General features: G+C 42.0%; 1 protein-coding gene across 1 annotated transcript in view; it reads right to left on the bottom strand.

The window, feature by feature from the left end:
* Positions 1-20,622, bottom strand: part of PDE6C (phosphodiesterase 6C) — a 40,297-nt gene extending 19,675 nt beyond the window's left edge. The window contains exon 1 of the mRNA XM_035137827.3: positions 20,034-20,622. Coding sequence (XP_034993718.3) covers positions 20,034-20,513 — 480 coding nt within the window. The 5' untranslated portion in view covers positions 20,514-20,622. The remainder of the gene's footprint in view (positions 1-20,033) is intronic.
* Between the last annotated feature and the right edge of the window lie 6,498 nt (positions 20,623-27,120).

Raw genomic sequence — 27,120 nt, forward strand, 5'->3', positions numbered from 1 at the left:
CAGAGGAGAAATTCAATTCCATAAGTGTTTTAAGCCAAATCTGACAAATTTGCACTCTCCAAAACAATATGCAAACCAAAACATAGCTATCCTTCCAAATTTGCATTCATTCAACTGTTGTGATGGAGTTCCCCAACTCCCAAATGTTTACAAAAATGCATATACTTTCGAAATGTGTGCATAAAAATGAAGACATTTATGAAAATAGCATACAAAGATGCATTATATTAGGGGGGAATGCCTGCAAAAATGTGCATACTAGTCCAAGCTGCCAATAAAAAATGTGTTTATCAAGAGAAATTTGCACTGAAATGCTGGTGGAATTTCACGAGGACTTAAAAAAAAAGATCAGAAATTGCTGCAAAATGTGGAGAACTGAATGTAAGACAGGGAAAAGATGAAACAGAGAGTACTGAAATTAACAGATCCTTCCATCCCAAGGAGAGAAACTTTGCCAAGATGACTTGGTAGGAAGGCGCAGGAGAGATTAGCCTGTTATCTAGGAAACAGCACCAAATGCCTAGGAACTGTATACAACATTATTACGGCTTTCCCATGCATTAGGGCAGTGTTTCCCAACCTTGTGCCTCCAGCTGTTTTCGGACTACAATTCCCATCATTCCTGACCACTGGTCTTGCCAGCTAGGGATGACGGGAGTTGTAGTCCCAAAACATCTGGAGGCACAAGGTTTGGAAACACTGCATTAGGGAACCATCAGAGTTTCTGTGACTTCAGCACCCATTAAACAATTCATCTCCTACCTCACACAGGTCACATGAAGAATCTACCAGACTTAAGCAGCCCTGGAACTTGCAATAAGTCAAGAATGACTGTGGGCATATGGGGGTGAGCAAATTCAGCACAAGTATCCTTTATATACCACATATCTGCTTGTGCACACACACACACTCTAAAGCAGTGGTGGCGAACCTATGGCACGTGTGCCAGAGGGGGCACTCAGAGCCCTCTCTGTGGGCACGTGCGCCATCGCCCTTTCCAACTCCCCACAATCCTAGGATTCAATGGCTAGCCCGCCGGGCTGCACTTCTATAGCCCGCTTGTGCGGGAGGGAGCAAAATGCCGCATGCGTGGCTCTACTCGGTGCGCATGCTGCCTTTACAAACTCTGTGCTGGGGTGCCTCCCTTCCAGGCTGTGACCGATGGCAGTGGAGCGCTGAACCACTGCGGGTCTCTGGTCTTCACTCCAGGATTTCCTTTTCTCCTGCTTGGTCAGGCTAGGAAGCAAACTTTCAAGCTGAACTCTCTCCCATCGCCATGGGTTAATGCAAGATACTCCTTGCTAGGGGACATGCAGCGGAGGGCAAAATATACTGTTTTGTTTTTTCATAGGATTGTGAGGAGTTGGAAGAGAACCCGAGGGTCATCTAAGTCCAACCCCTCTGCGATGCAGGGATCTCAACTACAGCATCCATGGCAGATGGCCATTCAGCTTCTGCTTTGAAATCTCCCAAAGAAATGTTTCTTGAAGGGAAATTAACAAAACGGCCATGTTGTCTGGGAGTAATTCCCTTTTTCATGATTTCACAAACTAGGATAATGCAAACTTTTACCTTTCAATACAAAGTTGTTTGTATCATTGAAAGCTCTGTTATTGTGTTTTTCTTTTAAAACAAAAGATGTTAATGTATGAGTTGTTTTTTTCTAAACTAAAACATCAGTATTCAGGTTAAACTGCCGTGTTGGCACTTTGTGATAAATAAGTGGGTTTTTGGGTTGCAGTTTGGGCACTTGGTCTCTAAAAGGTTCGCCACCAGTGCTCTTAAGAATACTGCTAAGTTAGAAAAAACAAGAATTAAAATGTTTGACATTACATATTTATGATAGCTCATCTTCTGTATATTTCTTCTCCAATGAGCAAGCTAGACTCTCTGAGAAGAAACACTTTTGTGCCCCTGTAATTGACAGCTGCACAATAATGCAATTTTCTGTTTTAAAATCCTAGCTGAACAAAAGTTCATTGTGTAGCAATTAACTGTCTCAGGTTGCAAGCTCACTTGTTCAAGTATTTTAAAGGCAGTTTGTATGATGCGTCTAGAAGTGATAAGTGATGAATTCCTACATACAAGTAAGTTTCACTGAGTTTAGTAGGAGTTATGTGTACCCTATTTACAGTTTGCCGTTGCTTGTATAATAAATTGCTTCATCAGCAAACAAAGGAAGTTTAAAAAAAATATGATTAAAATTCTTTATTTCATAATTTTTAAAATTACATGTTAAAGAAAGTCAAGAAAGAACCGAAAAAAGACAAAAAAGAAAAACCCAAAAAACCATAAAAGTAGAAGAAAAAAAGAAAATAGGAAAATCATTATACATAAATTTACATAAACCAAGACTCAGACTTAGGCATAAACCTATCCATGCATACAAAAATTATAATTCCAAACATACTAACACCAATATGCTGGTAAAATAATAATAACATAAAATGTATATATATATATGTACATACATGCATATATATACTAACTCAAAACTCTAGGCAATCACAGCATAGCTCAAACATCTACTATTAAACATACAGTGGTGCCTCGCTTAATGAATGCCCTGCTTAACGAAATTTTCGCTTAACGAAAGGATTTTTCGAGTGGAGCTTGCCTCGCTAGACGAATGCGTTTTACGAAAAATTCGTCTAGCAAATTGCGGTTTCCCATACGAATGCATTGAAATTCAATTAATGCGTTCCTATGGGCAAAAAAAAAGTTGAAAACAAATTCAGTGCATTCCTATGGGATTCGCTAGACAAATTTTTTCGCTATAAGAAAAGACCCGTGGAACGAATTAATTTCGTCTAGCGAGGCACCACTGTAATATGAAAAAACAAAAACACACACACAAAGAAAAAAGGTACAAATAATGAAAAATACAAATAAGAGTAAAAATAGGAAAAGTTAAAAATTAATTCTGTGATATAACACATAAAATAACCATGACACAGAAGAGTGAATCAGTTCTGTTTGAACTCATGAGGACAGATTCAACCAACAAGTCCCACTAGGTATAATGAGGCTTCCCCCCCTCTCTCCCCCCTCCCCCCGGTCACCCAATAGAGCAGGCATAGGCAAATTTGTCCCTCCAGATGTTTTGGGAGTACAAATCCCATAATCCCTGACCACTGGTCCTGTTAGCTAGGGATGATGGGAGTTGTAGTCCCAAAATATCTGGAGGGCCGAATTTGCTAACGCCTGCAATAGACTCTAGGAGAGTCAGGAAAAACCCCAGAACAGCTTACAGGGAGAGGAGAGGGGCAAGTCGAAATGCTTGTGCTGATGAAACAATTGCCATAAGAAAACATTTTATTCTAGTGATAAAATACCTTTTAAGTCAACATGTTTGAATAATAATAATAATAGTGATGATGGTGATGGTGATAACAGTCCCTTTAAACTCAGTTTGACTTGCTTCTGAGTAGACATGTATAGGATTACACTGTATGCTTGATACACTTAATGCTGGTAGCCTCATCTGCAATTCCAATATATCTTATGTATATCTTATGTGAAACCTGACAGTAAGAGCAAAATGGCTTATTCTGATGGCTTTTGGCAGAGATCTGTGGAGACCTAATTACTGCTTGTGTGACATATGTAACCAGAGGGGATCTGGGTTTTGCACAGAAAACCCTTATGTGGCCAAAGATCCCTCTTATCTATCATTCTTCCAGTGAAAAGTTAGCATAAGATATGCATTTATTTCTGAAGTGGTTTTTTATTTCCAGATACCAAGGATGAGAAGATGAAAATCAAATAAGGATACAGCACCTGCTGCTTGGTTCAAACCAGCATGAGTTCTCAAGAATAAAATGGCAAAACCTCGGGAGAGTTCCCCAAAACTGTTCCTGTCTTTTAGCTCTAGAAAACCATGCTATTTTCCTGTTCTCTGGCCAAACTCAACCTGAACTATTCTTTTCAGCTCCCATCCTGCAATTAAGTGTTACATTATGCATGCATCATTTATATTGTGTTTTGGATAAAGACAAGTCGTCTGGTCCATTAAGAAAACATTTTTTGTTCATCATTAACTAACAGGCTATACAGGAACACAGAAGGAGAGGTATATCTCTTTGCTTCTTACAATACTATACAACATATTTGGAAGAGCACCACCAACACAAATGGTTTGACAAGGCGTCAGCACTAAATGCCTTGCTAATGCTCTGTATATTTTACATAGTTTATTTCTTGGCTGAAGCATGAACAGCTAGCAGGCTTCCAGAATTGCTGTTCTCGGGTGGCATTCAATCACCTACAGAAAAAATTAGGATCCACAATTAAAATTGATTTGGGGCTTTTGCACAAAACACACACTTCCCCCGAAGACTGTGTTTTTTGGTATACGGAAAGCAATGGGGAAAGTGTGGAATAAGATTGCTTTGAGGCAATGTTGTCTAGCCTCTCAGAGTGAAGGCTCATTAATTAACCAATGTCATCTAATATCCCTGGAAACAAATCAGGATAAATGCTCAACAAGCAGATTGTCTGGAAGCATTCCTAAAGCAAAACATTCCATGGAATCCTGCAGCTGTGCATATTGTGGACTAGTCTTTGTCACCTGACTTTTGCCCATAGTGGGCACGTTTTTTGCATTACCTTTATGCAACATTAATGAAACATGTAAACAATGTCCCTGCCACGTGACATGCAATTCCAGCATATTTTCTTTAGCAATTCTGACCAACAACTATAGCCTTCCCTACTTTAGTAAAGCCACCATCCTATGCTTGGCAAGATGACTTTGAAGGTGGTATGTATTGTACTCTGATTCTAGGTGCAACATGAATCATAGAATTGGAAGAGACCCTGAGGATCATCGAGCTATTCTAGCTGAACCCCCTGCAATGCAGGAATATGCAGCTGTGCCTTACAGGGATCAAACCTGCAACCTTGGCATTATCAGCACCTCACTCTAACCAACTGAGCTATGAAGAAGCAGGAAATCCCCACACAGACTAGCAAAACCAGCATAAGCATCACAACAGCCTTAGCACAAAGTCAAAAGTAAAAGCTACCACCCCCAAGATAAAAACAGCCATATCCTTTTTGACGTACTTCTGGTTTCACTTATGGGTTTGGCATTGCACAACTTTTGCTAGGAAGCTTGTGTCAGGAAGTATGCTCATTCCATGTATATAGTGTCAATATTTGGAGTAAAAAGTAAACAGGAAAAAATAACTGTAGAATATTTTGAATAAATTACAACAGTCTGGAACACAACTCCTGAATGGATATTTACCACGGTATATCAATGAACAAGCAAACAAGCATTTCAGTGAGTGGCATCTGTGGGGATGCAAAAGCCATGCCAACTTCACAATGCACCAGCTATTGGGTTGTCATTGCAAGCCACTCTAAATAATTCTGTTGCTTTTTACACTGAAGCATATTAAAGCAACTTACAAGATACAAAATCAGAAGAAATATTAAAATAAAATAGAAGTAAACCAAATATAAAAAGCAATTAAAAAACCCACCTAAAGCGCTCATCCAAAAATATATTCAAAAGAACATACAATCAAAACAATCCCTACTGGCAGGCAGGCAATCTAAACAAAAACAAAACACACAAGGGGAAAGGAATAGGGTGGGAACAGGAGAGGAGAGTAAAAAAATCAAAATTCAGGCTTTATATGTCAAAAACCAACACTTTGAATTAAGCAAGTAAATTAACTGGTAGCTAGTGTACAGGTAGTCATGCCAAGGTTTGTGTTACATGTTCAAGCCATCTTGCCCGCTAAGCAATCTGATTGTTAACTTCTGTAACAGCTGCTGTTTCTGAACAGTCTTCAAAGGCAGCCCCATGTATAACATACCCCCCAACATTTCTCCAATGAAAATAGGGATGTCCCATTCCATAATGATAATTTTACTATTTAAACCCCACACGTGTTACTCAGTTGCCCCAGCCACTTTGAGCAGCTTCCAACATATATAAAAACATAATAAAATATTAAATATTAAACATTAAAAAAACAAACCCTTTCCTATACTGTACAAGGAACTGCAGTAATATAATTTAGAAGTTATGTGATTTGACACTAAGAAGCTGCTGAATAGTGTTGAAGTAAATGCAACACTTGTGATAAAGCAAGGACATGATTATAATGAAAGAATCACATGACCCAAATAGCAACGATGGAGATCACGTGGCTGACAGAGCCACTTCCGCGCCTGCGTCGGAGGTGGGGTTGTGGGCTGCCCGACTGTACCATCGCGTAGGGGCTGCGAGCTCAGCCCCTACGCGATGGGAGGTTCCCGCCTGCGTCACCCCCCTGACCAGCCAATGAGGTCGGTCGGGGCGGGGCCAATGTATTTTAAAGCGGCCCGCAGGCGGGAAATCTCCCTCTTTCTCCCCCTGTTCACCGGAGCGAACAATTCACCCGCCCGCCCACCCCTAAAAAAGAGGTAAGGGGACGCTGCTATGGACGTCAGTTGGTCGCCCTGGTTGGCCAGGGGGCTTGGTAGGATTTTTCCCATACTGGGGTAGCCATGATGGGTTTTTCGCCTACCTTGTAGCATGTCGTCACAACTTAGGTTAGGTGGTTAGGCGGTTAGGTATGCATAACAGTTAGATGGAGGAGGGGCAGGTTACATCATCAGCTGCCCAAATCTGGAGAAGTAATTCCGTTAAAGGATTCCGGGGGCGAGGCTTGGTCCTGAGCCTGGAGTTGACTGGGCCGTATGGCACGCCCCTTCGGTGGCCACAGGAGGAGTTCTAGTAGATCTACGTTGCGGGGCTCCTTTCTGGTGGTTAACTTCTCACAGACTTCAACACACGGGTTGGAATCGGATATAGCCTGTTAGGTTCCAACGCCTAAGCCAATTCCGCTCTACATGCATAATTAATAAAGTTGTGGCCTTAACCACCCAATTAAATCTTAATCCCTGTGTCATGAGTCTTTATTCAGGGGAAGGAGGGCATATTGCCACACAACTATGTAAACATGACTGATCCAGAGAGTTCCAGTCTCACTTATGCCATTTAATCACTAGGTGGCCTTACACAAACTACTCAATTATTGCATTCTGAGGCATTTGTTTTCAGGGCAGAAACTGCTCAAACTACCGTACATACTGGTACTTCCACCACACTTGGAATGTCTCTTTTCATCCCGATACTGAATGCAAAGTTCTTTGACTGCTCTAAATTTTTATATATATGTTATTTCTTGGTGGTGTTGATGATGGTTGCAGCCTAGCCCCCTTTAGATCAGACTCCACCAGAGAATTCCAATTGCCTTCACAACTTCTGTGACCACTTCATTCAATCAGTCCCACAGCAGACTGAACAAAATGACTTGCCCTGAGGCTTGGCTTTGCATCTCTGCATGTTACTGTTCTGTGCTTGTCTCCTTTCAATCAGGAAGCACACCCAGATCAGTGACTGATGCAGAAACATAGGGACAAGGATTGCCAGAGATACTGTAGTGCAGGGGTGTCAAACTCAAATTCATCGGGGGCCGCATCAGCAGTTTGGTCACCCTCAAAGGGCCGGTTGTATCTGTAGGACTATGTGTCCACTCTTTATTATCATAAATTATTGTCACTGCATTCAATTACTACTGTTTTTTGTAATAATGTAAGTAATAACTAGCGCTGAAAGCAGAAACATAGTCAGAATAATGGCAAGTAAATATTCAAATGTACAATTATTGTACAATTTATTGAAAAATGATTTTTGGTAACTGCACTGGGTGGTGGAGGCTCGCTAGGGTTTCATGCAGGAGCTTTGCAGAGCTACTGGTACCTGGAGATGCTGGGGTCCTTCTGCATGCAGGACAGATGTTCTGCCAGTGAGCCACCACCCTTCACCAAAGGGTCTGGCTGAGGTTGACTCACTGGAGCTGCTCTCCTGGTTCCAGGGTTTAAGGGCCAGAAGTATAAAGCAGCATCCTATGTTTCTGAGGAGAGGGAGGGGAGGGAGGGAGGGAGGGAGGGAGGGAGGAAGGAAGGAAGGAAGGAAGGAAGGAAGGAAGGAAGGAAGAAAAGAGGGAGTGGGAGGGAGAGAGGAAGGAAGGAAGGAAAGAGGGGAGAGAAAGAAGAGTAGGGAATAAGGAAGGGAATAAAGAAGGAAAGAAAAAGAAAGAGGGAGAAAAGACGGAAAGGGAGAAAGAAGGAAGGAAGTAGAGAGGGAAAGAAAGAATAAGAATGAGGGAGAGGAAGAAAGATGGGAAGGACGGAAGGAAGGAAGGAAGGAAGGAAGAAAGAAAAGAGGGAGCAGGAGGGAGAGAGGAAGGAAAGAGGGGGAAGAGAAGGAAAGAAAAGGAAAGAGGGAGAGAAGACGGAAAGGGAGAAAGAAGGAAGGAAGTAGAAAGAAAGAATAAGAATGAGGGAGAGGAAGAAAGATGGGAAGGACGGAAGGAAGGAAGGAAGGAAGAAAGGAAGGAAGGAAGAAAGAAAAGAGGGAGCAGGAGGGAGAGAGGAAGGAAAGAGGGGAGAGAAAGAAGAGTAGGAAAGAAGGAAGGGAATAAAGAAGGAAAGAAAAAGAAAGACGGAGAGAAGACAGAGATAAAGAAGGAAGGAAGGAGAGGGAAAGAAAGAATAAGAACGAGAGAGAGAAAGAAAGAAAGGGAAGGGGGGTGTCACCGCCTTGATTCAGCGCCAGAAAAGAGCGCGAAGGGACCCAGGGGCAAAAAGCATTTCCCGTGCAGCGTGAGGCAGCGGGTGTCCGTTTTAGCAGACGTGCGTAAAGCCTCAGAGTTGCATGTTCATGAGGCTGAGCCGCTGCTGAGCTCACGTTCATGAGGCTGAGCCGCGGCAGGAGGAGGAGGAGGCGGCTTGTCGGGTCGGTGCCCAGCAGCACCGTATGGAGAGTGCCGAGCCTCTGGGACGCAGCAGTGCTCTGTAGCACTTTGAATCCTCCTCCTCCTCCACGCGGCGCTGCTGGGTGCTTTGTCTGTGCTTCAGCAGCAGCAGCAGCAGCCATTTCCAGGCGCCGAGCCGTGGCAGGAGGAGGATTCAAAGTGCTACAGAGCACTGCTGCGTCGCAGAGGCTCGGGACTCTCCGTGCGGCGCTGCTGGGCGCTGACCCGGCAAGCTGCCTCTTCCTTCTCCTGCTGTGGCTCGGGGCGCTCCACGCAGCGCTGCTCCCGCCGCCTTTCTACCACCCCAGGCCCCAGCTGTTTGTCGGCGCTTTGTCAGCGCGGCGCTTCAGCAGCAAGGTGGGCCACATGACGAGGTCTGGCGGGCCGGATTTGGCCCCCGGGCCTTGAGTTTGACACCCATGCTGTAGTGGGTATTTTTTACTCTAAAAGTAAATCATTTTGGCCGAATGCAAATGGTGTGATTTAGTTTAAACCCAGAGCACATATGCACACAGAGCCACTCCTCGTCGCAGCTATCAGGAATTTGAGAAATAGTGTACAGATAAATCAGTTTTATGATTATTGGTCCAACATCAGAGATTTGGATCATCTCCTTGATGTCACAGCAGGTTTGCAGATCATGGGATCCTACCACTACATTATTTTCATTCATTCATTCATTCGTTCATTCACTTGATCTGTATGCCACTTTCCCACAAAAACAAATCATGCTCAAAGCACCTTACAATGAAGAAAACAGGAACACATTTCAAACAAACACTGCAAAAACATTTTCATAATAATGTAGCAAAACGAGGGGGGGACCTTGGTCTTCCATATTTTCAGCAGCACCCTGTGCAAAGGACCCACCATGTCTCGCCTTCTGTTCTGCTCAATTCACTACTTCATAGTTGCAGCGCTCTGCAGCAACCCCTAGGCTCGGAGCCCAGTGTGGCGGAACTGGTTGCGCTGCCCTAAATCAGTAACTGGCAATACAATAGCAAATATAAAAACATACACACACACACACACACATTTCAGTACTATAAATCACATTTCAGTACTATAAATGCAAGAAGGTTACAAAACATGCAACATCCAATAGCAAAGCAACAAAGGAGCTTCACAGTTTCCCTAAGTCCTCGAAACACCCCTCCATGATGTAGATCCCAGGCAAGACCAGCACCAGGGTTGAGCAGGCCTGCAGTATAGTGATGGCTACCAATGGCCTCCCTGGCATAGTGCCACTCTTAAGCACTCCATTGGGGCCTCATGGCAGCAGCAGGGCAGCAGACCTAGGCAGTCATGCTGGCACACTTCCAATGGGAGCCAATCAGCTGTTTGGCACTAGTCGTTGTTGAGTGGCTACCATTTAAAATTTCCCAAAATGCAATGTCCCACAGTGTCTTATGTAGTAAAATCCGGCCAGTGGAGGATTAGTGGTAGCATCATCAGAGGAGACCTGACTGGTGGTGCTCATCATGGGGGAAGGAGGCAGGGTGGGATCCAACAGCTGTCATATGCAAGGGCTGACACCACATCTGCTCTTTGGTTTTCAAGATGAAGCAGTTGCTCTAATATTGGAGCAGGCATAAATCCCTCCTCCTTCACTAAGCTTACCAACCCTGACCTTGTTCCTTGGAAACTCCCTTCCCAACACGGTTCTCTTAATCTTAGCCTTCTAGGTGCCGAAGATCAGCTTAAGTTTCACCCTTCTGCATCAGATAGACCTCCACTGTATTACTGTGATAAATAGGGAAGCGACAGCCCTTTCTCCTCCCAGCTACCAAAAGTTGGAATGGAAGTGCCGATCTCTAAGCCACATCATTGACTTAGGTATCTAAAAGAATTTATATACCACTTAATTTTTTTTAATCTCTAAGTGGTTTGCAATATTTAAAATGTATGTATCATTAAAAGAAAAAATACAACCTGAAATCAGTTAAACAGCAGTATAAAATAGCAAATAAAACATAGGGCTGCCGTAGGTCCGGATTTTCCCGGACATGTCCAGGAATCGAGCAGCATTGTGGTGTCTGGGCGGATTTTCGCGAAATTGGCAAAATGTCTGGGGAAACCCGGACGTATGGCAAGGGAGGTATTTTTGGGGGGATCCAAAAAAGCCCCCAAACTTATTTTTGGTGGGGAGATGTTCCCAAAAAAAAACCTCAACAACTTTGTCCGGATTTTTAGGGGAATATGGCAACCCTATAAAACACACATTCCAGGGGTTGCAGCACATAAAACAGGGTCGAATCTTATGGGTCAGGGAAAGCCTGGGCACAAATATAAGTCTTTACAAGATGTCTGAGGCAATTAATGGTTGCTGCTTCTCACATGGAAGAGGGAAGGGCCTTCCAAAGTATGACAGGGGCAGCAGCATAAAATCTGTATTTAGGTCATCACCGTGCAATACTCTGAAGAGCATGGTGCCATGAGTAGAATTTCCCCAGGTAACCTAACTTATCTTACAGGTTTGTTCTGAGGCAGGTGGTCTTTCAGCTATTACTATACTAATTTCACTGGATTTACCATATTTCACTGCGTAATGGTCGCATTTTCGTGCCGATTTTACCTTTCCAAAAAGGGGTGTGTGGCCATTATGCAGTGAATTACTGGACGGAGGAAGGGGCCACAGGCAGGCAGCGGAGGTGGTTACTCACCTGCTGCTTCCCCTTCTTGACTGGGGTATCCTGCGGCACGGGCTGCAGCTTACCCCTGCAACTATTATGCGGGGAATGCTCTGGGACCATTTTCGGGGTCAAAAAATAGGGGGAGGGACTATTATGCAGTGGCAACCAGTATGTGGTGAAATACAGTATATATATTGTTACACGCCACCCCCAATCTCTGCCAAGCAGTGACAAAATTCCAGGGAGTTCCCAGGGCTTAAATAGGGCTGTATTTCCTTTTGGACAATTAGGCACAGCGGAGGCTGTGGTGTCTTTATGAAATATGGTTTATATACACATATTTACAACCTGAGTCTAGACTCTAGATGGAGAGAGTTCCCAGCATTCACCTCACAAGAGAGTCCTTTATTACTCTCCTAAGCGCAACAAGCTTGAACCTACAAGCAGAGGTATCAGCCATGCTGCCTGGGCCTCATTTTTATGGCTTGTTCTTCTCAGTATGGTGCTCTGCCCACTTTTACCTTCCCAGAACCACTTACAGAACAACTGCTAGCCTTTCCACTTACAGCATTACCCACTATAACCCTAGCGACTTCTCTCTCCAAGCCAGGCAGGGAGACTTATGTTTTGCAGCTGGCTTACCATTATCAAACAAACCAGGCCATTATCAAGCAACAGATTCTAACAAAATTCAGAGTATACTAATTTTAAAAAGTATGCATTAAAAGACTAAAGATGAAAAATACTAACCCACATATTGTTAATTGCATAAGAGAATATGTATTAATACTGAGAAGCATTCCTGGTATGTATATATACAACTTCCTTACTTTATTTCTCCTTAACTGAAGTATAGGTCTGGATTAGCATCTCCAGAAGGAGACAGAGAGAAAAGGCTCTTTAACATTTATTATATTAATTTGTTTAAATATATGCATGCATAATACCTTCTCATGACTTCCTACTGAGGTTGAAACCTGAAAGGAGGACAGGATATGTTGGGGCAGATTTAGAATGAGCCAGATGCCAGCATATATATATATATTAAAAAAAACAACAACAACTGGGCATTAGGGATGGGGGAGAAATTTGATTCAGTTTGCAGTTAAAGGCAAATCTATCAAATTTGCACTTTCTGAAACAATATGAGAACCAAACCACAGGCGTCTTTCAAAATTCACACTTATCCAGAATTTCCTCTGCAGTTCTCCAACCAAAGAATGTTTACACATATATTAGGGGAAAGTGTGCATAAAAATGAATACGTTAGTGAAAATAGCATTCAAAAATGCACTATATTAGGAGGAATTGCTTGCAAAAATGTGTATATTAGTCAAGACTGAAAAGGGAAAAGTGTTTATGAGGAGAAATTTGCACTACAATTGATGTATTTTCAAGAGGATTGCTGCAGAAATGTGGAGACCTGAATTTAAGATGGGAAAAATGAAAAATGGAGAGAACCAAAATTGACAGATCCTTCCATCTCTACTAGGCATTGAAGGTATCCACATTCATGGACAAATTCATGCTTCTTTTCCTTTCTTCTTTTCCTTATTTCTAACTAGAAATTACAAAAACTACATATTTTGAGAAAGCATACCACAAAAGCCCTTCCACTGTTGTCCCTTTACTTGAGTAGCTGTTTGCAGATTAATATAATGTCTGGATATTTGCATGCTATCACCAACTAGAAGAAACTTGCATTTAAATGGTACTAAACAACCTGTATTCTTTCAATAGTCCTGGTGTGAAGGTACTAGGATAACATTACCTGCAGCCAAGGACTATTCCAGGAGAAATGAAATGCAACTAATTGAACAACTCATTTGTCCCATTTGACTAACCATTTGTTAGGCCAGTGGGCATGGTTGCTTTCTTCTTGACTGATACTATTAAATCCAGGATTAAACACTATTAGCTCCTGTGATCAACAGCGCTCTCTCTCTTACTAATCCCTGTTGGGGGAAGGGAACAGATGCTGTTTCTAAGCTAATTGATGAAGGTCTAGATCTTCCCCTCCCCTTTAACCCTCTGAACCATTAGTCAGGGCAAGGTGCTTCCTCACGTTTACTGGTAACTTTCCAAGTTTTAGGGAGATAATCTCGGGATAAATGAACACCAAGAAAGGAGTGTCTTCAGTTTAAAAAAATGGATATTTAAACCCACTTGGCAACTTCTATTGATATTTTGTTTTCCATTAAGAGTTCCTGCCTTTATCTTGACATGGGTCTATCAAGCTTCCATACTAGGTGTTTGGTATAGAATCTCCACGCCTTGTTCACTTGCATTTTCCTGGAGGTCCACACACTGCTATCAGCCGTTTGTAAGCCTATGTTTCCCCAGTGTTTCTTCCATATTTTTTCTTACCAGAGAAAGTCCAACATTTTTGAGTAGATTAGCACAATCTCTACAGATATAGGTACATGCCTTTAGTGCTACCCTTCTGTCTTTTTGAAGAGGTCATTAGTCATTATTAGTTTAAGATAGAAAGTGGTCTTGACATATCAGGCAAGTAAACCTATTCGCATTAATCTTTGCAGTGGTCACAATTCCATAGCCCTGCTCTTTTTTTATTTTAAATCCATCTTTTAATTAGTGCTAAAATGCTTTTCTTCCTATATATTTAAATATTTTATTTAAATATTATTTACTAATATTAAAATATTAGCAAAATACTGCTTAAATGAAAGTGTATTGTTGCATTGCAATCTCCGAGCAGTGCGAGATTTCCTTCAGGATGAGCTACAACAGAGACTGTGGTGTCTTTATGATATATGGTTTATTTACACATATACAGTGCTTTTTTCTTTAAAAAATGTTTAGGGGTACTCTCATTTTGACTCAAGAAAATCACCATTTTATAGTTCAAATCGGGGGAAATAAATACAGTAAATGGACAAAAGTACAAAGATTCACAAAATGTTTAAGGGTATGCATAGCCTTGCATCCCCCCAGAAAAAAGCACATATATACAACCTGTGTCTAGAATGGAGGATGTCACAGCATTAACATGCCCCAAAGGGTCTTGCTTCCCTCGTAACTGCAGCCTCGTAGAAATCAATGATGGCTTTCTCCGCCTGCTTCCCAACCCACAGTTTATTTTACAGCTTCTAGCTTACCTCAATCCAAACTTTCAACTCAAACCCCTTCCTTTGTTTCCTTAATGGCCCATTACCCAGGCCACCTCACCAGGAAACTAGTGTGGCTATTCCAAGAATTAGAAGGAGGACCAAGCATTCAGCCCCATAAAACTCACTAAAAAATCCTTTCCAGCCACCAGCATTTCAGCAGTGCCCCACACTGAACATTTCCAATCAACCTTTTTGATCCACCAGAAACATTAAATTGTTTGAAGAAAAAACCTATGAGTAGTAATGGGAGACCACTCTTAAATGAATAACCGCTTAGTTAATGAAAGAATTGTGTGTGTGCTTTTGGGTCACTCAAAATGTTCCAAGTGGTCACTCAGGTAAATAGGACCTTTGCCTAACCTATCCAGAGTTTGCTATTCAAGCTAACTTGTGTGGATGGAACATAGCAGGGTCATGCAGGGGAAAGTGTAATATCCCCTATAACATAATCACTTGCAGCTTACAAAGTAAGGGCAATGATTTATCAGCCCAAGGAGCCGCCTGTCTGGAAGCAGCCCATGCCTCTTAAAAGCTGCATGACAGGCGCAAACACAGGATGTGCAGTTTTCGGTGCCAGGAAACACTGCCTAATAGTCATTAGTTTCAGATAGAAAGTAGAAAAGGTTAGAAATTCTGTGCTATTAAACAAAGCCAGAATGGTTTGAGACTCATATCAAAAGTATATTACAGTACTGGATTTACATGAAGTGAAAGGATAAAACTGGCAACAGCAAATCTTAAAAACAAATTCATTCTCTTAATTGTTTATCCCCAGGAAGTCAAAACATCACTATCCATGCACAATATAGAGGTACCAGGAGGCTCTGGGGAATCCCAAGGTTTTCAGAAATAGAAAGATAATTATATAACCACCTAAAAGCAGGGGGGGGGAGCGGTCCAATGGAGACTAAGCATGCTCAGCTGCCACAGACTATTATGAAAACGGGAGCTTGGGAATGGAATGAAATATCTGGGAAAAGGGGATGGCTAACTGATTGGCTATGACACTGAACAAGAGCTCTCCACACCTGTAAATACCATAAAACACAGTTAAGCAATGTTTTACATAAACATTTTTCTATTTTATGGGTTTCCTTGCATTTACCTGTCTCTAAGTAATGCTGTGTCTCACTTGAAATTCCTGTGGCTTAATCCTGACATCATGTCAGCTTCTTCCAGTGCCCTGCCTTCTAAGGTAACATGGGTGGCAGTTGGGCAAAGGACCTTTTCAATCATGCTGCTGTCCCTTCACATTTACCTCAGGGAGGTTTGCCTGCTTTGGTGTCTTTATCTACCTTTATATTTTCTCGGGTCCTTTAAAATGTTCTCAGAATGGATTTAATCTTGCTGCAGCTATATTTCTTATTTGTTCAGCTCTTTAAAGATGCTTGAATCGGGTTCCTTAATATCTTAGTTTTAACGTTTGAAATGTTTATTAGTATTCTATAGCTGCCCTGCAGAAATATGGAAGGCATATGAAATTATTTAAATAGCTGTACTTTTCATTTGCTTGTTTTCAAGGCCAGAAAAATGGCATAGAGGAAGGCAACCATATTGAAGTGGACTGTGGCCTTAAAAATGTTTACGCTATAATAAATGTTGTATCTTTGCTGTTTCACATTTCATGTAACAATCGCAATAGGAATGGCATGCACTCTGTGTGTATAGCGAGAAATGGCAAGGCATTGTCTGTTTCCTTGCTTATTTTTTTTTTCTGAGCAGCCCATATTCTGGAAAGTTCCATTAGTCTATCTTCCATGCACAAACACCCTAAAACTCTTGCCCCAAATATTAACTTAAAATTCCTTTAATTAAAGTTTAGGCCTCAATATCTGTGTTAGCCTTTATCAGTCTTCCTCAACCGCATGCTCTCATTATGTTTTGGACTACAACTCCCAGCCCACTCCTGGCTGGGGATGATGGGAAATGTAGTCGAAAGCATGGCGTGCACCAAATTAGGGAAGGCTAGTCTTAAAGGAGCCACAAGTCTCTTTGTAAAAATAGGGGCTTAAACGACAACCAAATTCAAACTGATAAAATAGTTGTAAGTTGTAAAATGACTATCTTGAAAAGTACAGCACATTTCAGGAATATTTTCCCACTGCATTTTTGTTCTCCTTTTCCACAGGAGAAATCATTCAAGGAAAAATTAGCCTAACTCTGACAGAGAAGAAAATGATCACAAGTGTGGCAACCAATATTTTGAAACATAGGCCTAGGAATGCCTCATAAATGAACTTTTACTCTTATCCTGGTACCAGTTCACACCTCTGGTTTGCTATTAGTTTTGCTAGATAAATAAGAGGAATAGGTTGTGGGCGACAGATCCAGACCTTTCAGCTGGCCTTCTGACGATGTCAGTTGCCCTGGCAACCTCCCACCTCTGTGGGAGCCGATGAGTGGCAAACCAAAGTGGTCCCTCAGGGAATTGCTCCTGGCTCAGAGACCACTAGTTGCAAGCTTCTCATTTGAAAGAAGAATGAAATGAGTTGGGCAAAAGTACTGAAATTGATCAGTTGACATATAGAATTTACTGCAGTGGCAATACTGTCCTCAGTTGCCATATTCCCAAAAGTGAAAATCGGGCAAAGCTGTTGAGTCCCCCCCCCGGGTGGTCAAAGATGTTGAGCTTTTTATTGGAACACCTCCCCCCACCCCCCCAAAAAACCTTTTATTGAAATCCGCCTGGACGCCATTTTGCAGCCGGGTATGTCCAGGAAAACCCAGGTGTATGTTGCTGCACATAAGTGAATCAAGACCATTTGCAGTACAATCTTCAACATATCTGCTCAGAAGTATGATTCAGTTCATTGTGACTTGGCAGCTAGCATAGGAGCCAACTATAAAATATTTGAGGGGGCTGCGTTCCCCCACAGTTGATGGGCATTCCCATTCAAATGGTGTGTGTGTGTGATCAATTATTCAGGGCAGGGTTTACCTGGGTCCCTGCAATATTTTATTCAAGTTTGCACCCCTGGCAGCTAGTCAGGAAACTTTTAAAGGCAGCAGTTTTAGAATTTGCATCCATTTTATCTGTTTGGGATTGGGTGGAGTTCATAACCCCCTACCTGGAACCTCAAAGACTTCCAAAGATGGTAATGCGATAGAGTTTTAATGATGTTTAAAGGATTTCAAGTAGAAGCACTGAGGACTCCTAATATAATTAACCACAGCAATGGCTATGTTACTGATTAAAGCCCCATACTCTGTTAGGTAACTTCCCAGGGACTTCAATGGGATTTCTGAGTGAGGTGTTTGAGGAGAATCTCCCCGCCCCCCTCCAGAGAAGGTTCACCATATCGGTTTCCATTTGAGTATTTGGCCCCACGTCTTGCCAAGGCTGCCCTTTGTGACTCTTTCATTTAACCAGTCCCCTGAATCTCAGGGCTTTTTTTCAGCCGGAACTCGCCGGAACTCAGTTCCAGCACCTCTCAGGTGGGCGCCATTGCTATTTTAAGAGAAGGAGGGAGGTGTTCATGATGAGTTCCGGCACCTCTTTTTCTAGCACTGAGGGGGGAAACAGCTAGCAAAATTGTAAGGATAAAGTACTAGTGAATGCAAGACTACACTCAGAGGGTCAAAGTGAGTTCCCTATTTGACATGGAAGTCAAATAGAAATCCTAAAGTAATGGATAGTGGGGTTAATATTTGGCTTTACATGTTTGAGAACCACTGTGAATGAATACAATTAATTAATACATGAAAATCTCTACCGGTATATACATTACAGCTATCATTTTATTTTAAAATGTCAGTGACAAGCAAAACCTTCTTTTTTGCTCTTTTACGAACTTCCAGTTACTGTAAGAATATTCTAAAGAAAAAGGAAAAACTGAATGTTGCATTAGTAAATGTAAATGACACTGAAAAACACACCTAATCCCCTTCCTGCTTTATGAAGAAACTTGAGCACAATCTAGTCAAAGATAATAATATTAATAATAATAATAACAACTGTTCAGCTCCATTAATTTCAATAGGAGATATATAACTGGACCATGCCCCTAGGTTGGTTTGTTTCTTAATTATATCCAAATATCATTGGTACTGAAACGTAGAGCATACCATATCTCAAGCGGCAACAGTCACTCATTAATATTAGAATAACAGTGCTTAGTCTAATGATGAGATGCACATATTCTCTGGTCCTGTTGATCTTTTCTCCTGTAATCTCCTTTATGAATTTAAAAAGATTATCCACCCAGGCCTCTGCTGATGGCAACATGTAGTAAGTCCAATATTGCTTGGCAAAGAAAATGGGCCCAGTAATCAGAACCAAAATACTGAGACTGGTGCTATATGGCATAATTTAAAATTTCACAAGTATATTAGCTTTCCTACCTCAAATCTGGGGGTATTTTTAGTTGTGGAAAGTAGTTTCAAAACAGGCCATAATGAGCCCGTAGCTAAAGCAGCCTGATTCTATAATAGAACACAGGCCTATCTGGTATGTCCTCTCCCTACTATTATTTAATCCAGGTTACAAGCCATCCATACAGTTCTCTTGTGCAAGGTCCATTGAAACAAATGGCAGCTGCATAAGGGCACAGCAGCGAATGATGCTCTGGAGTTGCAATCAGTCTGTTTCCAACTGCATACCCACCAACATTTCTCCAATGAAAATAGGGACATCCTATTCTCCTATGGGATGGCTTCTGTAATTCCAGGACTGTCCCTGGAAAATTGGGACACTTGAGGGGCATGCAACAGTGCTGCTCTCAACGGCGCCCAATGCCTGAAACTGGATGCAGAGCCTCATGCTAGCCCCGCCTCTGGCAGGTCTGCATCCCATTTATTTCCGTCTCTACTGAAGTCTTTGGGACTGCTCCAGATTAAAGCAGTTGTGGAGGTGGCTACTGTAAACTTACACAACTTGTGACCCACTAAACAGACCAATCCAAAACAGAGTTAGGCACACCTAAGTCTAACTCTGCAGAGGATCAGACAGACAGCCCTGCATTTCTCCCTTTTAAGGTATTTTAAGGTGGTTATTCCTGAGAGATTGAAAACTCTATACTTTTCACACATGTGGCTGAAATCAGCTCCGAATCTCTCCCTCGCTATCTATGTGAATGCCACTGTTTGGATGTTCAATTCCCAAGTCTGCATTTACTTTCTTAACACACAGGGTAAATACAGGATCTGGAAATTTGCTTATTGACTGAAAGCTTTCCCCCTCCACATTTCCAACAATAGGTCTAAGATATGGGATTGGCTCTTGAAGGAAGGGTCCAGTAATTCCTTCATTCCATCTGCCCCATAAACTATAAACTGGGGTGGCCAATGTGGTATCATCCATATGTTTTGAACCACAACCTCAGCCAGAGTGTCAGGGAAGATGGGAGTTGTAGTCTAACAGTGTCTGGAGGGCACAGTGTTGACTAGCCTTTCACTTAAAGGAGGGGGGAGAGGTTACCCTACACCAAACCCAGAAAAGCTTTCTCACTTACCTTTTTTACATCTGGTATGTTAAATAGCTTCTTGGTATGAGCAACCCACCCAACTATCCCAGTGTCCAGAGTAAAAACGATTTCTTTCTCAGGAGACACCAGATTGCTCTCATATTTGGAAGTAGGGGTGACATCCATGAGCCTGCTAGCCACTTCTGGAATACCATTGCGGGAACGTTGAATAAACATACTACACCGGTCAGCTGCCAGCAACTGTGCCAACCTCTGCAGGATTTTGTGCACTATCTTTTCCACAGAGCTGGCTTCTTCCTGGATTTCCATCATCAGCTCAAAAAGCACCTGACATTCCTCCAGCTTTGTCATTTCCTTGAAGGAGATTCCATCCTTCACATCCCCAGGGCTGACTTTGAAGACGCTTCCCACTACTTCCGCACGCAGTTTCTTGTCATAATACTCCTTGGCAAACTGTGGGTTGTTCTCCAGATATTTCTCAACATCATCTTTACTTATCTCGCCCATTTTTGCTCGGTAGCTTTTTTGCTGCTTCACACCTCCATCGCCATCAAAGCAGCAGCAATCACAGCCAAAAGTCTAACTTTGCTTCTAAGGGGAAAATGGTAGATTGCACATTCTGTGTAGAATATAGGCATAGGCGTAGACCTGTAGGCTTGCTCTGTGGCTTTCCAACCTTCTGAAATCCTTAAGATTTGACAGCAGTCCGCTGGCTTAGTGTCTTCTTAGTGAAGGATCCAGGAGACTGCTAATTAAAGAGATGTCAGGACACTAAACCCTTGAGCACTCTTAGCTCATAAATCCAAAGGGAGACATTTTAGAGTGATAAACTAAACCAACTGTTCCTAGATTGGGCAACGGTGTAAAAAAAATATGTGCATGTAAGTGGGTGCCCATATATTCTTGCTTGCATTTTATGCTCTTTATTTCTTTAATGGATTAGAAATTTCCTCTGGCGTACAATGTGGGAAATACTTAAGCCTCTCTCCCTCCCCACAGGTATGCAAATAAGTACTTCACATGCCCGCACGTGCACTCCTGTGCACATGCACAGACACTCTTCAGTATAAATGATACTTGTACCTTGGATACACGAAACACACCAGGAAGCCACTCAGTGTATGGGAATGTTTTCTCTTGCTAGGAAACTGGGTAGTTCTGGAAACAATAACTGCAGTAGTACAAATGTATAGAATGGAACAAACATTAAAGTATTTACACAAAGGTGGGATGAGTTAACTCAGTGAACCTTAATGTCCAAGACAGCTAGGTAAAATGCTTTAGGCTGCAATCCTTAAATTAATGGCCATGACTAATTTAGATCCGTTGATTTCAGTGGCTCTACTCCGAGTGTAACTTAGGAATACAAGGCATTGAACTCAATAAATTTCCCTTCAGACAAGACATGCAAAGGAGTGGGCTTGTTTCGGTAAAGGAAGAAGTGAGCCAAAAGTTTTAAATCACAATATAGATTTCAATAGATAATTCTGTAAAAGAAATAACAAACTCTAATTCTCTCTCTCTCTTTTTTAACGGCCAACATCTTTTAAAGAAAAAACTTCCCATTGGTATCATGAGATAATTTCCGACCTTAATCCTTGCCTAAGTATTATTAGTAAATATTTATGATGCTTTAAAAAGGGTCTTCTGATTGTTAAAAAGCATTGTATTATTAGACAAGAACTGAATAAAGAAATCATAAAAGGAACTCTTAATAAACTGCTTCACATACATTATAGTCGTAATCATAACAATAACTTTTGTGTGCTAACCCCAATGATAATTTTATCACATAAAATAGTGGGTGGAATTCATTGCTGCACTATGTTGAACATTCAGTCTGCACAAGCACATCAACTTGCCAGACAGAACAATCCCCCTTTCCCCTCACCCCATGTGCTGTACTGGGGCTTCCCCTACCCACCCCCCAGGCAATTTCAGGAGGGGGAGAGAAGATTGGGGAGCCCTGTTGTGCAAGCAGTTACCTACTAGCACAGGGCATCAGATGAGAGGGTTTGTTAGGTGAATCCCACCCCATGAAAGTAATATAGAAATCTAAATTTATTTCAGTACATTTTTTTAGTCTGGAGGTTTATGATATCCCCACAATTTATTTTCCACAGAGGAAAGGAATGGTCTTTGTACATTTGATCCTTTCTTATATTAATAAAAGCTTATTAGATAAACTCTATTTACTTATCAAACTTAAGCTGGTGGGAGGGGCAAATTCCTAAGCCCTGGTGCCCAAATTCCTCTGGCATCAAGGGTACACGGTACAAGCACCATTTTTTAAATGTTAAAAGTGTGGCACTTACTGTAACAACTTAATGGTGAGCAAAGGTAAAGGGACCCCTGACCGTTAGGTCCAGTCGCGGAAGACTCTGGGGTTCCAGTGCTCATCTCGCCTTACTGGCTTCTGGGTCATGTGGCCAGCATGACTAAGCCGCTTCTGGCAAACCAGAGCAGCGCACAGAAATGCCATTTACTTTCCCACCGGAGCAGTACCTATTTATCTACTTGCACTTCGTGCTTTCGAACTGCTAGGTTGGTGAGTAATGGTGAGTACTGGCACCTTTAAAAAAAGAAAAAGCACTGGTTTTGGCCCAATTGTGTCAAGGTCATCTTGAATCCCAATTCTGTCTTCTGGAGCATTGGGTACCCCTCCCAGTTTGGTGCTATCTGCAAATTTGATGAGCACCCCCCCCCCAATACCTTAATCCAAGTCATTTATAAAGATGTTGCACATCAACGGGCCCAGGACACAACCCTGCAGCATCCCACTTGTCATTTTTTTTACAAGATGAGGAGCAGCCATTAGTGAACACTTTGTATTTGATCGATCAACAAGCTACAAATCCACCCAACAGTTACATTGCTCAAACTTGTTATATAAATAAAATAAGCATGAGTGGTGATCAAATATTTCAGTAGTATATGTTTTTAAGTGTACAATTTAATCTCACTTTGAGTACACAGGTATTTGTTTTCAGGTCAGCACAAAAGAAGAAGCTAGTTTTAAATGCTTGATTCTGTTTTCCATATAAAGTAAATGCCTTTGGAGTTTATGATTGTGATGAACTAAGAGTATTTTTCTTTATTGTGTTGCTATTTCGAAATAATCTTGATATACACATGTCTTGTTATTTTAACATGCATGACATATTGTTGACGCTTGCAGTTACAACAAGCAAGCACTACTATTTATGGAATGCTTCTTAGCCATACACCAACTTTGAGCTCCTACAGTACATGGAAACTCCTAAGAAGGATAACTGACAGACATGTGGCTATTCAAAATAGATTCAAGTAGCATGTAAATGCCAAAGGTATTTATAAGGTTCCACTTGTTCGGCCTAGTGTTTACATCTGAGTGTAGTCATGGCAACAGCAGCTCATTCCTCAAAATGTGGCTCATCCTTCAAGATTTTCAAAAGAAATTGAGAGTTTGTGGACTGTACCAAAAAGGGATGAAGCAGTCTATCTTCTTCTTCTTTGCTTGTTTGTTTCAGTTTCTCATTTTACCAATAGTAAATTCAGTTCCCCACATTTCTGCAGCATTTTTTTTAAATCCTTCAAAAAAATTCCATATGAAAAAATCTGTGTTTCGCTTTCAGTTGTGTTTTGGCTGTGTTTCAGTTTGGTTTGAAAAATGTGAATTATTATTATTATTTATTAAACTTATATATTATAGGTATTTTAGGTGAGTTTGCCCTAATTGGGAATTGACTCAAACTTCTCCTCCATCCCTCGTTCTAGCCTACCACCAAATCATAAAAGCATAAACAGAAAAGTCATGGGCTCCAATCCTTCATACAGGTAGGGTGTTTCAATTCCAATTCACTTCCTTCTAATGGGCCATGATCTGTCTCTCTTACACAGAGAACATTTTTAACATCCTGCAAGTTATGACAAAGAAATCAGAAATAGATAGCTGTTAACATTCATTTCAAAAGAGATAACCCAAGGAAGGAAGGAAGGAAGGAAGGAAGGAAGGAAGGAAGGAAGGAAGGAAGGAAGGAAGGAAGGAAGGAAGGAAGGAAGGAAGGAAGCATCCTTTCTCTCAGCCGATACATGATAACATGAAAAACATCGTTCTTGGCTCTTGAACAAGTGGTTGGGTTAAACCTGGGGTAACCCTGTAACCAAAGGAGGGTGGGTCAGTCAGCTTGTGCCCTCCTTTTTGGCCCAGCTGAGGCTAGAGCACATGTACAAAGCCTTTTATATCTGGAGGATTTCCCAGTACATGGCTTAAACTACTGAAGCAGGGAATCTAGCAATTCTTTTATCCCGTCATTCCTCGGAGGAGCTCAGGGCAGCACATATCTACAGCCTCTTTTTTTAATCTCATATCACTCCTGTGAAGTGGCTTAGGCTGAGAAATAGTGGCTGTGTTCAGACCTAATGCTAAAACATGGTTTACACACAGAGCAGGGGAAGCATCCAATGAAAAAGACAAAAAAAAAAACCCACCAATTTTGAAAAGCTGGAGAAAAGGTATGTTTCATGCAGTGCTTTTCTGCAGGCATTTCACAGCTATCTCTCGGCCTATCCCACCCTCCATTCACATCAACACAGCTCAATTAGTGTCAGATTTGTTTGTCTTTGTGTACACTCCAAGGAGCATTATCAGAGCAGAGTGTTTTTACTCTGTGCAAAAGTCTTCACACCTTGACTACAGCATACCCTCCAACATGTTGAGTCCCCAAACCAGGATGTGTGTCTTCCCAGCCATGCTCCCACATATGTCACGTGACCCACACAAGATTGCAGCCCGCCCCCCCCCCAAGCGCTTCTTCAGGGCGAGATTCTGGCGTGAAATCTGGCAATATCACAGTGTCCAAAATGGCTGCAGTGCTTTTGCAGGGGGAAATTGTTGTTTTTTTAAAATAATTTTTATTGAGTTTTTATACAAACAAGACAAACGAGACATACAATATAAATTCTGTCCCTTCCCTTCAAATACCCCCCACCCACGAGTCCACCTCTGCCACCCGTGGCACCCGCCGGTGTTGAGAATCAAAGGGGTCCATTATAAGGCTGGGTTTGACCTCCCCCTCCCCCCTCCCCCCTCATCCCCCCCCCCTGCCACTGAGAGGACAAGGACGGAGGGGTTCTGTGGGTTGGTTTCCCCTCAGCTGCTCCTTTAAGCACAATACTCATAAAAAATACAGACAAAAAGAAAAAAGAAAAAACAAATTAAAATTTAAAAATTCCCCATTCTTATTTTCTTCACATTATAATTATGACTTCCTCAGATCTCATCTTCCTGGTTTTCCTAACTTCTCTAATTAATTATGGCGGATTTTCTATTCCAGTTCCAATTCTTATCCTTATAATATTGACTTATTCCTCCTCCTTCTTCATGCTGCCCCACCACAAGTCCCCTCCTGCCACAAGAGGAACCTGTGAGGCGCAGCACATCAAAGGTTCCATTTTTGTGTCTGGGCTTCCCTCCCCCCCTCTCCCCCCCCAGAGCACCCTCTGCCACCAGGCGCTTCTGAGCAAAGAGAGGGGGGAAGGCGGCCCTCCATCCAGACACTTTTTCTAAACATAAACATGTTAATGCAAATCCAAAAATTGTTTCCCAAGCCATTCTTCCACCCCCCTCCAGAAAGCTAAATTTTTATATCTATTCACTCTCCTTTCTCCTCCCGCTGTCCTTTCCCCCCCTTGAATCAGCAGTCCTTTATCAAGCCAAGATTTCAGAAACCGTTAATCAATCACCAAAATGCTTTTTAACTAAAAAGTTTTACCCCACACCCATTCTTTCCCATTTCCATATCCAGGCCTCTGTTCCCCCCTCCCTCTGCCTTTCCTTTCCCCCAATCGCCCATGCCCAATTTTTAGTCCCTCCAAGAGCCTTCTTTTCTTCAGTCTTTAAATCATTTTGTTGTTCTTGACAGCTGTCTTTTTCCTTTTCAAGTCCTTGTTGTTCTTCCTCCAGGTCACTTTTTTTTATAATCCACCTCAGTTTTTACAAAGTCCACTTCTTGTTCATTACTCTCAGGTAAACTTTCCACATTGTCCTCTGAGTCCTGCTCTTGAACCAAAGTCTCTGAACATGTTAAGCTGGAGTATTGCAGTGTCCTGTGAATGTGCTTCAAAATCTCTAGATAGTTCAGAACTGTCTCTTGGAAGCTTGGTGAATACATTGTTTTCATTCCTTCTAACCACAGACTGGCAGAAGATTAGGAGACAGAGCACACTGGAAATTTCCATTTACTCACGCTTCCCTCCATCTTGCCTGTTCTTAGCATTGTCTTTAACTTTCAACAATATCATAGAATCATAGAATCATAGAGTTGGAAGAGACCACAAGGGCCATCTAGTCCAACCCCCTGCCAAGCAGGAAACACCATCAAAGCATTCCTGACAGATGGCTGTCAAGCCTCTGCTTAAAGACCTCCAAAGAAGGAGACTCCACCACACTCCTTGGCAGCAAATTCCACTGCCGAACAGCTCTTACTGTCAGGAAGTTCTTCCTAATGTTTAGGTGGAATTTTCTTTCTTGTAGTTTGAATCCGTTGCTCCGTGTCCGCTTCTCTGGAGCAGCAGAAAACAATCTTTCTCCCTCCTCTATATGACATCCTTTTATATATTTGAACATGGCTATCATATCACCCCTTAACCTTCTCTTCTCCAGGCTAAACATACCCAGCTCCCTAAGCCGTTCCTCATAAGGCATCGTTTCCAGGCCTTTGACCATTTTGGTTGCCCTCTTCTGGACACGTTCCAGCTTGTCAATATCCTTCTTGAACTGTGGTGCCCAGAACTGGACACAGTACTCCAGGTGAGGTCTGACCAGAGCAGAATACAGTGGTACTATTACTTCCCTAGATCTAGATGCTATACTCCTATTGATGCAGCCCAGAATTGCATTGGCTTTTTTAGCTGCTGCATCACACTGCTGACTCATGTCAAGTTTGTGGTCAACCAAGACTCCTAGATCCTTTTCACATGTACTGCTCTCAAGCCAGGTGTCTCCCATCCTATATTTGTGCCTTTCATTTTTTTTGCCCAAGTGTAGTACTTTACATTTCTCCTTGTTAAAATTCATCTTGTTTGCTTTGGCCCAGTTGTCTAATCTGTTAAGGTCATTCTGAAGTGTGATCCT

This window comes from Zootoca vivipara, chromosome 5, assembly GCF_965207765.1.
Source record: "Zootoca vivipara chromosome 5, rZooViv2.hap1.1, whole genome shotgun sequence".
NCBI classification, from domain to species: Eukaryota; Metazoa; Chordata; class Lepidosauria; order Squamata; family Lacertidae; genus Zootoca; species Zootoca vivipara.